The 13,829-nt window shown below is 39.9% G+C and overlaps 1 protein-coding gene across 2 annotated transcripts in view; it reads right to left on the minus strand.

Annotated features, from left to right (window-relative positions):
• The window catches only part of EFL1 (elongation factor like GTPase 1), a 384,491-nt gene that overhangs the window by 200,535 nt on the left and 170,127 nt on the right, over positions 1-13,829 (minus strand). For both annotated transcript variants that reach the window (XM_019504107.1, XM_019504108.1), the window contains one exon: positions 9,783-9,967. In XM_019504107.1, coding sequence (XP_019359652.1) covers positions 9,783-9,967 — 185 coding nt within the window. The remainder of the gene's footprint in view (positions 1-9,782; positions 9,968-13,829) is intronic.

The raw sequence follows: 13,829 nt of genomic DNA on the forward strand, positions 1-13,829 counted from the left end.
GCACCTCTCAGCATTAGCTAGCATACCACATACTGGCTACAGTCCCTGCTTAGGCAGAGAGGAGGAACGGATCTCTGCTTAAGCAGCGACTGGTGAGAGGGGGATGGGGGTGGGGGCACGGGGAAGCCAGCAGACCCCGCTGTGCCTGCCAGTTTGTGTCAAACTCCAGTGAGGGAGGGAAGGGGAGGGGAGGGGCCAGCTCTGCTGTGGAGCAAAGAGCCCCACCCAGCCCAGAGAGCATGCTGGGATGCTGGGGGACTGATTTAACTTAAACCAGCAAGGGGTCTGGGACAGACACTGCATAACCCGTTTTGAGCCAAATCAGTTAAGTCTGATACTACATTCAACCAGGTTTATCTCAAACTGGTTTCAGGCATTTTCGAACTGGTTTATGTGCACTGAACGTCTGTTCTGTTACAGGTTTAATCCAGTTTCTGATGATTTAAACAGGTTTGTGTGTAATGTCTGTCCCTACCCCTAGGAAAGTTCCCAGTTACACCTCAGTCCCTTGTTCCCATTCTCCTTGAATCTTCACCTCCCCCCACTCCCTCCGTCCCTATTTCATCTGGTAAAATTAATTAACATTTAAGTCTTCTATCTGAACTATTTGGCTTTGCTCTTTAAACCTACTTCCTTGTTTCAGCTGGGAAGATAATTACTTCTACAAGTCATCATTCAGGACTTGCTCTCCCACCTGCCTCCAAACTAAACCTTTTAAGAGTAGATTGCATGAAGATTTTTTGCTGAAGACCCTCATCTTAACCTCTACCTCAATCTACCCCAAAAGGTTTCTCACTTTTGCTTTTCAATTACTAAGTACAAGCAAGAGCTAAGGAACTGAAAAACAGAAGATACTATTTATGGAGCTTTTTATAACTTTTCCTCTCTGAAATATTTAACAAATGTAAAAAGAGGAGGAGACAAACCATTTTAATCATACTTTAAATAGAACAGTGTTGTCCCAAAATCAGCTCAAGGAACACACCATCACTTATTTATTTAAAAACAGCCTAACAGTTCAAGCTGTTCAAGTAGACAACCAACATTTTAATATTCCTAAACTGAAGAAATACTCACGAACAGTTCAAAGTCACTTTCTTACAAACTCCACCTAAGTGTTGAAATGACCATCAGCATAATCATGCATTTAAAGTTAAAGTTCAGTCTGCTACACACTCACAGACTTTAAGGTTAGGCTATTATGATTACTTGTCTAAACTCTTGCACAGCTAGCCAGACAACCTCACCAAATAATTTCCATATTAAATCCCACATTCTATCTACATTGCAACATAACTTAAGAAAAGAGGTACAGTTTTGATTTGCCTACATGAAACAGAGCTCCCTGCTTGATGGCACTGCTGCAGAGTACAGTAAAAATAGCGGCATCCCTATTTTACTCCATTCAAATCATCTTTAACCAGTCCTTTTTTCCAGGACTTTACAGTAAGTTCTAGATACTATTATAATATTTAGCTAATCCTACTCTAAAGAATTCAGATAGAGTCACATGAATCCCATAGAGACTTGGTGGGATAGCTTGCATGACTGATGCAATTGCAGAGATGCTTGCCGTTATCTCTGAAAACTCGTGGCAATTGGGGGAAGTCCCAGATGATTAGAAAAGGGCAAATATAGCGCCCATCTTTAAGAAACGGAAGGAGGACCCAGGGAACTACAGACCAGTCAGTCTCACCTCACCCCCCAGAAAAATAGCACATAGCAGGTCCTCAAGGAATCCATTTCTAAGCACTTGGAGAAGAATTAAGTGATCAGAAATAGTCAGCATGGATTCACCGGGAGCAAGTCATGCCTGACCAGCCTGGCCTCACCTTCTATGAGATGAACAGCTCTGTGGATGTGGGGAAAGCAGTGGAAGTGCTTTACTTTGAATTTAGCAAGGCTTTTCCTATAGCATTCTCACAAGCAAGCTAAGGAAATATGGGTTGGATGAACAGACTATAAGATTCTATGAAACTATGAAACTATGGATAGAAAACTGGCTGGATTACTAGGCTGAAAAAGGAGTCCAATGACTTCAATGGCTCAATGTCTAGTTAGCACCTGGTATCAAGTGGGGTACCTCAGGGATTGGTCCTGGGGCTGGTTTTGTTCAATATCTTCATTAATGATCTGGAAGATGGGATGGAGTGCACCCTCAGCCAGTTTGCAGATAACATCAAGCTGGGGGTAATAATAGACACGTTGGCAGGTAAAGCCAGAATTCAGAGTGACCTAAACAATTTGAAAGATTGGGACAAAAGAAATCTTATGAAGTTCAAAAAGGACAAGTGCAAAGTCCTGCACTTAGGATGGAACAATCCTACGTACCTGCTACAGGCTTGTGACCAACTGGCTAAGCAGCAGCTCTGCAGAAAAGGACTTGGGGGTTACAGTAGACAAGAAGCTGGATATGAGTCAACAGTGTGCCCTTGTTGCCAAGAGGGCTAAAAGCATACTGGGCTGCATTAGTAGGAGTGTTGCCAACAGTTTGAGGGAAATAATTATTCCACTGTATTCAGCACTGGTGAGGCCACATCTGGAGTACCGTGGCCAGTTTTGGGCCCCCCACTACTGAAAGTATGTGGACAAGTTGGAGGCAGTCCAGAAGAGGGCAACAAAAATGGTTAGGGGGCTGGAGCACATAACTTCTGAGGAGAGGCTAAGGTAATTGGGCTTATTTAGCCTGCAGAAGAGGGGACTGAAGGGGGATTTGGTAGCAGCCTTCAACTACTGAAGAGGGGTTCCAAAGAGGACGGAGCTGAACTGTTCTCAGTGGTGGCAGATGATAGAATAAGGAGCAATGGTCTCAAGTTGCAGCAAGGGAAGTTTAGGTTAGACATTAGGAAAAATTCTCACTCGGAGGATGGTGAAGCACTGGAACAGGTTACCTAGAGAGGTGGTGCGATCTCTATCCTTGGAGGTTTTTAAGGCCTGGCTCAACAAAGCCCTGGCTGGAAGGATCTAGTTGGGGATGGTCCTGCTTTGAGCAGGGCATTGGACTAGACAACTTCCTGAGGTCCCTTCCAACCCTAATTTCCTATGATTCTATGAAAAGGAACAGTATGAATCAGCCAAATCATAACCCATTTGGAATATGTAATTTAGTAGAAATGTCTACTTTTAGACCTTTTTAACCAATGGATGGCCCTAGCTTTTCTGCAGATGCCCAGAAACCAGCTAATATTTACAGACACACATTCCATATTTGTATTGTAGTAACATGTATACTTCTCAAAATCAATCAACGTTTCTATTGTTTTAGGCACTGTACAGTCAGAGTCATAAGAAAGCCTGTCCCAAAAAACCTTTACAGTCAACAACAAGTAAAAACAAAGGGGTGTAGCAAACAATTGAAAGGCCTCAAGTAGGACATATGGAGGGAAGAGCAAGAAGTAGGCATGTATTTAGAGCTAGTTGCAGAGCTAGCTGGAATATAATAAGTGTTTTTTTTAGTATATGGTCATGCAAACATACATTAAAGTGAAGGATGCATATCAGTAATTTAAGGATAAGAGAGTTTCAAACATTGTAATTATTACAAGCTAACCATTAAAAACCCATTAAAATCAGACTTAAGTTTATATTCAAAGAATTGTAGGTAAACTAAGGAAATTGAATACAATTAAAGTTGCCCACGCAAACTTAACACTGCCTGGCAGTAACACTATGATAACTAATCTATCTTTAAAAATCAGTTTATTCTAATCTCAGACCATAGACACAGAAGTGCACATTAATAGCTGTTGGATGAATCATTGCAAGGAGGTAATAAAGTTGTTCATATACAAACACTAAACAAGCAATGAAAACAGCATGTTGCCACGATATCTTTCACAGATTGCGGAGATATAAAATATTAATCCAAAATAATTTACACTATAAATAATGTCCAGATACCTCTGTACCTTTTGACTGCTTTGCAACACAAGGTAGCCAAAAGCAAAGAGGTCAGCTGAGATGGGTTTACAGCTCCTATAAATGACTGGAGCAGTGCAAAGCAGCTGGAATGTGCTGCTGAAAGCTGGTTGCAGGCAACTATAAAATCTTGAAGAGCAATGACCACTATGGGCCAAGTACCTTAGGAGTGAACTCAAGACATGTACAGTACTTCTCTGACACTGCTGACTCATTTCAACTAACTGAATTACAGCCTGGAAATGCATTAGCTGGGGAGGAAAAATAATGATTATCTGATGCATTTACAATATAAAGCTAGTTTAATTAAAAACCTATCTGTATTAATGACTTGTTTCTTCTTTGTGTGTCAGAAGAATCAGATTAAACAATTAATACTTTAGTTCAAAGGTAATCTAATTTATTCAGGCAAAGCCCAGGCAAAAAAGTTTCAATGAATTGTAGCTGTTTGAAAATCTGCATATCCTCCACTCCCTCTCCCCCATTACTAAGATAATTCAGGACAAGAAAAACCCTAGCAAAGGACTAATTTTAAAACTATTTTTATCTCAAAACAGATTCACTGGTAAATAATCAGAGAGTTCATCAGTACAGTGCACAGAGTAAGTGAAATCAACATGCAGAGGACACACTTATTCTTTGGACATAAAAGATCTGAATCTGGCTGTCAATGCAAACCACATCCCATTAGGGGCTCAATAAATGCCTCCCTAAGAAATCATAAGTTATAAAGAAATAAATGGGAAAAAGTTCAAGAGACAATGATTAAAAGTGTCAAAAACCGTGGAAAAAAGACAATGTGAGGATAATGTAAGACATGCCCTGAGATTTGTCTAACATGAGGGCATGAATTTTGAGTTTTCTAATTGAATGGTGTATGAAGATTTGAAGTTTAAATACAAATACCGGTACAACCTCAACCAAGAAGGGGAGCTAGTAGGGTGGTCTATCACCTTCCATTCCAAAAAAAATCCTGCACCTTCTTCCAGGAAACTGTAGTAGCTCCTTTTTCTGTAACTGTTGTCGACAGTTGTTGCTAAAAAAGCTCAGACTAGAGAAGTGTTTTTACTGCGTTCCCTAAAATTCTCTTCAAATTTAGCAGTTAAATTGCTAAAAAAAAATCATTGCTTCCATTTTCTTATACTGAAACAAAATTTTGGCACCATGCCAACATCAGTGAGCATGGAATATTACTATACGTTGTCTAATCTGATGCACTGCATAGCCCCAGGAAAATATCTTTATCACATTTTCCCCATCTGTAAGCTGGAGATAATACTCCTTTTGTTTTTCACTGTATACACTGGTAAATTCATTTACGACTGTGATGCACTCAGGTGCTACAAGAATGGGAACAACTCGGACACTACAAAGATGAACACCTCAGAAGAGATCAGGAGGATATGAACAATTCAGTATTCACCATGGGGTTTAAAGGGTGTGCAGTTACTAAGGCAGTGCCCACAAATTGAAGGATGACAAAATATTGAATGAATGCCTCAGTAGCTCAGCATTGTCTATACGGAGGGACAGGGTCCAGTGGGAAAAGACAGCATGGGATCTTCTAATTAAAAATGTGTATCATAATACATATGCCCAGGGAGTGGAATCCATGCAAATGAAAATCAAAACGTCTTACAATAATAATGATTCAAATAAAAACTGCACTCATAATCAGCACTTACCAACCAAAATGGGAAAGAGGCAATTTACCAAACCTGATTTGGTATTTAAAGTGTGGGAGTACCATGCAGAGTCATTCTATATGTGATAGGGGTGAATGCCATCTTAATTTTTAATCATATTTTGTTAGTTTCCTTAGCAAAAAGACTGCCAGCCTTGCAAATATCTCCCAGGTTCTAAAGGACAAGCTATGTTTTTTCTGGCACGTACAATGCACCACCAGTAGAGCTTCTGCAAATGGTACTTATTTAACAATTCTGTTGACGTGCGAGTAGAATTCACTCCCTCTCCCACCACTGCTGCGAGCCAACAGAGCCATCAGCATAGGAAAAAGTTCTTTTTTTTCAGAAAAATAAGTGAAAATTACTCTGAACGGACAAAAAGCAGATCTGCTTAGAAAGGTGACATATTTACAGTCACTTCTTTGATGATCCTTAACTTTTAATATTTGGACTAATTAAAATTCCCTCTCAAGCCTCGATTTTTGTGTTTGCTAAAAGCCACTCAAAATTCCCTCTGTATTCCACCAACACATTCCTGCCTCTTTACATACTGGAGGCCAAAATACTCCAATACCAGCTTTGACAAAACATATTACAAACATTTTAATATTAAATCTGGGGAGCAGCAGTTATTATTCAAAGACATTTTTCTATATTCTCATAGGCAGCCTTGTGTCAGGTTCCAGACTGAGGAGGCAAATTTAGAGGCTGTAATTTTTTTCTTAATATATTTGCAGATATTCATTTTTCGACTGGGATCTGCTTAAACATAATATAATTTAGCCATAATTTTTTTTAATCAGTGCTTCTTGATGGCTTATTGAGTTACTAAAAAGCTGATCAGGTAAGAAATGCACAGGACAAACACTATAAGCTCATCTCCAAGCCACTACAACGTTGAAACTGCTTTTGTCAAGTCATTGCAGCTACAAACCACATAGAGGGAACATTATTTTACTAAACTGGGCTTGGATATCATGGGTTTCCAGTACCTCCACAATTAGGCATACACTTAAAATATTTTCACAAACGAGTCTAAATATGGACTAAACTTCAAAGAAAAAAAACCTGACAAAACTACAGAAAGTGATTTATAGGCCCCCTCTACACATGCAAGTTAAGGCACAATGGGATCTAATGTGCGATCAACACAATAGCACCTTTTGCCATGTCACACCTGCGTGGCAGGAAGCGTGACTGTGGGATCGCACATTAGATCCTATAGCACCTTACTGCCAGTACAGGGAGACCCTAATCCTGGGCTCCCCAAAGCACCAGCAAAGAGCAAGTTGCTGCACCTGGGATTCCCTTCAGCTGCAAGGGGTGCCCAGATGTGGGGGTGCCCCACGCTCCCCCCATGGCTGGGAGATGCAGCTGCTGCGATCTTTCAGCCCTAGGAGTGTGGGGAACCCCTGAGAAGAGAAGAACACAGAGGCTGCAATTTCCCAGCCCTGGGGTCTCTCTGCACCCCTGGGGGTTGGAAATCATAGCTGCACCCCACAGTTGCCTGCTCCTAGTGTCCACAACTGCAGGATTCTGGGTTCTTGCCATTGTGGGGTGCTGCCAGGACTCAGAGTCAGCAGCTGCTAGGGCTGAGAGTCCGCTTAAGTGCAGGACTCCCAGCCCTGGCTGGGTCTGGTGCACCCCTTTGGCTGGGAACCCCATCAAACTGACAGGGCTTCCAGCCACAGGGGAGACCCTGCTAAAATGTGAAAATTAAAGCTTCATAGCAGCCAGCTACAAAGTTAATATAACTGCCTCCTTTAGTACTTTATAGTACTTTTTATGGTGTGGTAAGTACTTGGCATGTGTACCTGGTCACAAGGCATCTGCATAATTAGCCAGTTACTTGCATCACACTTATATAACATGTAGAGGGGGACATATGTCCCTTCTGCTTTGACACACAAACCAGGTTCTCTCTTCCATCAAAACTAAAAAAACCCACAGTAAAATACCAAGGATCAGTGCACACGTGGTGCCAGAGAACATTTGCCTCAGACAGTTTGGCCCTCATTTTTGTAACTTTCGCAATTTTATTTTTGTGACTGGAAATTTGTGCAAGCAATTACAAAAACTGTGGCTCAGTTGAAGAAACTGTGTACACGTGTTATGCATAAACACTTTTTACCATGCAACTGAGAAAAATCAGGGTGTTTACAGACACATGCATGTATTTAGTGTGAACACAGAAGTTGTACGTTTCAGAACTGGTGACTTCCAAAACGATACACACCTCTCGAACACCAATAGTGGAGGCAGTTCTGTCTTCTTACATAGGAGACCAGCCACATCTGTTATCAGCTGCACTTCAAATGAGTGCTCCCAAAGCTGCAAACCACTTCCCACAAGGGTTTCTAGCCACTGTGTTTGGAGAACCAAATTTGTGATGGATCCACACATCCCTAAAGCTGTCTCATTTGAGGTTTTTGGTCTATGTCTTCCCTTTCTATTACTTTTAGCTTTTTTCTTTCCCATGATTTTTTTCTATTCTGCTCTCCATTTTAACTTTAATTCTTCCTTTATTAGTGTTAACCCACACATCATCTACACTTCTCTGCCTCTCTATGAAGCTGAAGATCTCAGCCTTTTCCCTTCTTTTCTACATTTTAGTGTATAGCTTGTACACTAGGATAAATGTATGGAATGCTAAATTATAGAGGCTGAGATGAGAACAGGACTGATCCTGAAATAGAACAATAAAGCTCCTGGCACACTGCATTTTGTGATAGCAGAAGCCATCACTGAGAAGCATTTAAAAAGTAGTTTCCCAAATGTTCTAGATCAGGTGTCCAAACTTGTTGCGGATCTCAGTGGCAATTGCCTGGACCCTCCTTCCTTTCTATTGGCCATCATATCATTGTTCCAAACCTACTACAGCAATTGCTTCTAGAAAAGAAACACAATAAAAGTATATAATGTAATCTACTGCCTTCCAAGGCAATCTATCAGCTGGAAATAAGCACCAGCCAGCATCATGTGACCTGCTCGCTCTTTATGGACCATCAAATAGACAAAGTGGTCTACAGATGATAGCTGGCAACCTTGTAGTACGTTATCACTGTAAGAAATAGATCTCATTTGTACTACACAGGGGAGAGTTGATTTATGAAGTCACAAAATAGCAACTCAGCAAATGATGCAATAAAAATTAGGCCTTTTAATCCATTTATCAAAGTCTTTGAAGTCTGTACTTCAAAATACATGAAACGAAAAATAAATGATCAAAAAACCCTACACTTCAGCTAATTTTTTTGAAATATAAAGTTTAAATGAGTGACTTAAACTTGCTGACTCTCGTTCCTCCTTAACCTGCTTTTAGTACCATCAGTGGGTCTTCTGACTCTTTCTGCTATGCATTATTGTTCCTTTTGAACAGAAGAGCTGACTTTCAAAGCTTTCCCTGTCTGCTGTACTTCAAGATCAACTATCTGTATGGTGGCAACAAAGGACTAGGCATTTCTCAACTGATTCCATTTCTTAGAAGACTCCTCACTTCCAATTGTCCCTTTCAAGAGACATCACTTTCATCTCCCCCTTTATTTTCAAAATGCCAAAAGATGGACATAGTTTCCTCTGGAAAAGAAATTAGTTTGAGACACTTTTGCATCCTCACCACCAATCTGATCTGGAAAGACCCAATCTATTTGTCCTGATTTCTGGTACATAAATGCATATTGACTGAATTACCAGACCAGTGGTAGAGATCTAGAAAAGTCTTCTAGTCAATTAAAGATTACTTCTATCCCATGCTTCATATTCATTGACCCATCTTAACCTAATGGTAACACTTACAGAATCTACATGAAAAACAAAACCATACAAACTCCAGGAAAAATGTATTTGAAAAGTCATCTTGTTTTCTAAAATACTTATTTTACTGTGCAGAAAAATGTAAACCCTCCAAAAAGGGTTAGAAATATGTATTGCTGAAGAGCATATCTGTAAAAGCAAAATAGAATAATAAAGAAGCTACTTTCTCTCTTTATTTTGAAGAAAATGCATGTCTTGACCAAAACTTAACCTTTCCCCCTTATTATTCCTTTCTGCCACATCTACAGGAAATAGATCACCAAAACAGATGGAGAGAAGGGAAGGTTTTGTTTTGTTTGGGGTTCTTTTTTTCTTTTTCCTTTTTTTTTCTTTTCTTTTTTTTTTTTTTTTTTTTTTTTTTTTTACCTCCCAATGGCTGAAGACCAGCTGTGGACTCGCCAGGCCACTCGTTCTCTTCCTGATTTCATCAGCAAAACCAAAGCTTTCTGCTACTGGCAGCACCGCCTTAATAATAAACACATCCGTCCCCTCTTTCATCTCTTCTTGTAACACTCTGCCTTCTCTTTTGGACAAGACAGCATATACACGACCTGAAAATAAATAAATTAATGTAAGCTTACTGAGCCTTTTACATTTTTTTTTTTTTTTTTTTTAAATCAAGGGAAGAAAATTAGAATGTATTTAGAAAAGTTAACTAAACCATTGAAGATACACTTTCTATAGCTCACTCTCTACTTTATATGATTTTAATTCATCCAGGCACCATATCTGCCAGTAAAACATGCAATGCCACAGTATATGCATATTTATTACATCAACATTATTGGGTGAATACAATTATCACTCATGTTATGTATATTTTACGACACCAGTATGTATGTTTCGAAAGGTACATGGTTAGGGAAATGAGGCGTCGTCCCTCTCACCTGGTCCTTTCTTTTTTTTTTTTTGCATAAAAATATTTAAGAAAATGTTGTTATTAAAGAAAAAGGAAAAAACAGGAATTACTTTTAGCCAGCAAAGGAAAAAAATGTTTCTATTTGAATATTCCTTTGAATCTGTGCCCAAATACAAGTACCTCCGAGAGCCACAGTGAACTAATTTATTGGAAAAAATATTCATTTATTTTGCCTAGTATTTGTTTGATTAGTCTTTTATTAATTTGGGTTTTGTGTTTACATCTATTTTGTAGTAGTTTGCTTGATAGCTAACTTTATTTTCCCAAACTGATACTTGAACAATTGAAGTATATAACTACTCCCTTAACAGTTCCTGTATGAGCCATTATTTACTTTTCAGTGGATATTACTTGGTGTTATTTTGTATTCAGTACACTTGTATATTACTATGAAAGACACAATCTATTAACTAATGGAAAAAAGACAACTCAATATTTATTGATGCAGCTGAGCAAATGCAAGTAGTAAAGATGAATGGTGAGAAATAAACTAAATTTTTGAAATTCCTTCAGTTTCTCAACTCTGAAGTGTTTACGGCAATATAAAGATGAACAGTGTTCCATTAAACTTGTACATTGCAGTACAGTTTGCGTAAATATCCCTCAAGCTCAGATGCTTTAATTATGTCACCTAAAAGAATGGAGGATTGTACTGTTAGACACTGTTTCATTTTTAAGTATCTCCACAAGTCAACTCTACTACTTAAAAATTATAATGTGTCACTCTCCACTATCTATACACATTCTCCTTTATAAACTTACTAAACAAAATATAAATGTAACAAGCAAGAAGTGCTTGTTAGGCTCTCAACCGAAAAAAAACCCATCATTTTCCAAGATGAATTTACTGAATTTGCCACAAATGTGAGTTTTGATATAAGCTAAGCAATTTAAAAATTAAAGAAAATTTCAGCAATCCTCCAAATATCCCAGACCACAAAAAAGTCATATTTTTATTTTTAAAATGCAAGCTTCTACAGTAGAGCCTAAAATATTCACAGGGTTTGGTTACTTTTCCCTTGCTAGACTAGAGACTTGAAATGAGCCAGGAACCTATCCCAACCACACCACACAGCTCTGCATGACTGCTGTGGTCTTCCAGCTGACGGCTTCAGAGGGCACCGTTCCTCCATCACTAGGGAGCTACTTAATTCATGGTTTCACAGATTTTGCAGAAACCACAAAATCCAGGATTGTCAGCAAAAAACTGTGAAATCAACAAAAAGAAACTTAATGAAATTAAAATGCTGGCTCCACAGTGGGAGCCAGCAGTCTTCACTGCCATGAGGGGTAGGCACAGGAAGTCCAAAGGGCAGCAGACAAGATAGCAGCCCCCTTGTCCCTCCTCCCCCCAACTTGGGGCTCTCCGCCAATCAGCACTGAGGGGCGGGGCAGCACAATGGGCAGTCATCTTAACTCAAGACAGTGACTGCCTCCTCATCCGTCCTCGCCTCTGGGACCTCTCTGCCATTCAGCGCCAAGCGGCGGGGCCACCACGAAATGCCCACAAAATTGGCTCTGCGCGCTGGGAGCAGGCCACAAACAACCCTTTGGCTCACCTCAATTTAAGTATCTATGAGGTGTGTGGAAGCACTGCTGCACTCCAGGTAAGTGTAGAAATGCTACCTCCCTTGAAGTAAGCAGCTTGTTTTTCACTTAGCAACCTACGGCAAATTAGGTAGGCTGCAGGCCATCTGGGTTATATCGCACTGCACGCATGCAGACACGTGCACATACGTACTGTACAAAACCATTATCAAGCGCACTGGATACATCTGTTTACTGTATTGAAAATAGTTCCAAAGAGCAGTGTTAATATTGTATTACAAAATATTTATTTTACTGTGCTAGGTCAGACAAATGAAACTTTGCATATACAGCAACAAGGTTCCAGGAGCACCAATTATTCCAGAGAGCTAGCTTTACAGATCTACTGCAGATACACGTGCTGATTTGGCTAAATGGTTTTGAAGCTTGTTTTTTCCAAAACATACAAGCTAGAAAAGAATTTTTTAGCTCCCTAAAGGTTTTTCAATTATACGTATTGCAGCCAAGTAGTTTGAATTGTTGTCTCAAATCACTGCTATCATAGAGAAGTTATATAAGGACTCTAACAGCTGTGGATATGTCTCCACTGTAGCAACAGTAGTGCCTGCAGTGTACTTTAGAGATACCCAAGCTCGGATACTGGCAGCACTCTATCCTCGTCAGTGTGGAACCCAGGCCGGGCTAATTTGCCATGCTGGGGAGACTAAAACAGTGGCAACAGAAGGGCTGCACTCTAACTTTGTGCCTATCTGAGGCTGTCCAAAACTGTTCTCTGGAACACGTGTACATGCATGCATGCATGCAAGCAAGCTGGAAGCACTTACCTTGAAAGCTACAAAAATAATTTATTCTGATGTAATGTTAGTACTTTATAATGTATGCTGGCTGAACATGAAATTCATTTTGCATCAACCATGTACCCACTTCAGTCTTGTACAAGGGGCTTCTTAACTAGTCTGTGGAATTCAGAATCCCCTGCAACCCACACACCCAGAAACAGCAGGCTTCAGACCAGGGGAGGGACAGTATGCAAAGGCTACAGGACGTGTGCTTGCAGAGATAATGAGGTCCCAGTAAGCTCAAGGTCTAGCAAGTATATAAATACATATACAGCTATAGCTCAAAAGAACAGTAGCAATCGTTACTCATGTGAAAAAAATCCAGACAGAAATACTACATGTGCTGAAGGTGGGGGTGGGGTCGGGGGCAATGAAGAAGGATCAGGAACTTGAAATTTAGGAACATCAACAAGAAACAGTTACATAATCTCATTGTATATGACAGTCACTCAGAAGATGCTCAGGGATTTTTTTGGGTGACATCTTTTATTCCAACCATGCTATTGGTCCAATAAAGCGAGACAAGCTTTCAAAAGACAAGACATTATATATCAGGTCATCTGATACAGAATGCCTTGTCTTTGAAAGCTCATCTAACTTTATTCCAGGCACACAGTTGGTCCAATAAAAGATATCACTCCCCCAAAAAACTCGTCTTTTGCATAATTCCTGAACCATCACTGCTATAACATCACTCAAACACTATCAGAATATTCTCCACATGCCTGGAGTGTTCAAAAAGGAAGACACATCTAAGAGCACAGGAGGAGGAGTATGTGGGAAAGTAATTTTCTACTGAACGAACTGCAGGAATTGGATAGTAATCATACAGCGTAATCTATTGGCAACTAGCAGGCCCTTGCAGGATCCAAATCACTTCAACTTCATTTAGATGTACACAAGTTTACAATATGCATCTAACTTCCTCTAAAATCACAGTGGAGATACAGGACAAGCAAGCCTGACTTTGCTATAACTATATGAAGTCAGTGCTTATACCTCCAATCTGAGGTTGGTCTCACTAAATCCCACTGTGGTAAAAACCAGAGAGCCTTATCTCAACTTGGATTTTTATGGCAAGATGGGTGTCAGTTATGCCAGAGTAAA

Source organism: Gavialis gangeticus, unplaced genomic scaffold (genome assembly GCF_001723915.1).
Source record: "Gavialis gangeticus isolate Ggan-Ray unplaced genomic scaffold, GavGan_comp1, whole genome shotgun sequence".
NCBI lineage: Eukaryota > Metazoa > Chordata > Crocodylia > Gavialidae > Gavialis > Gavialis gangeticus.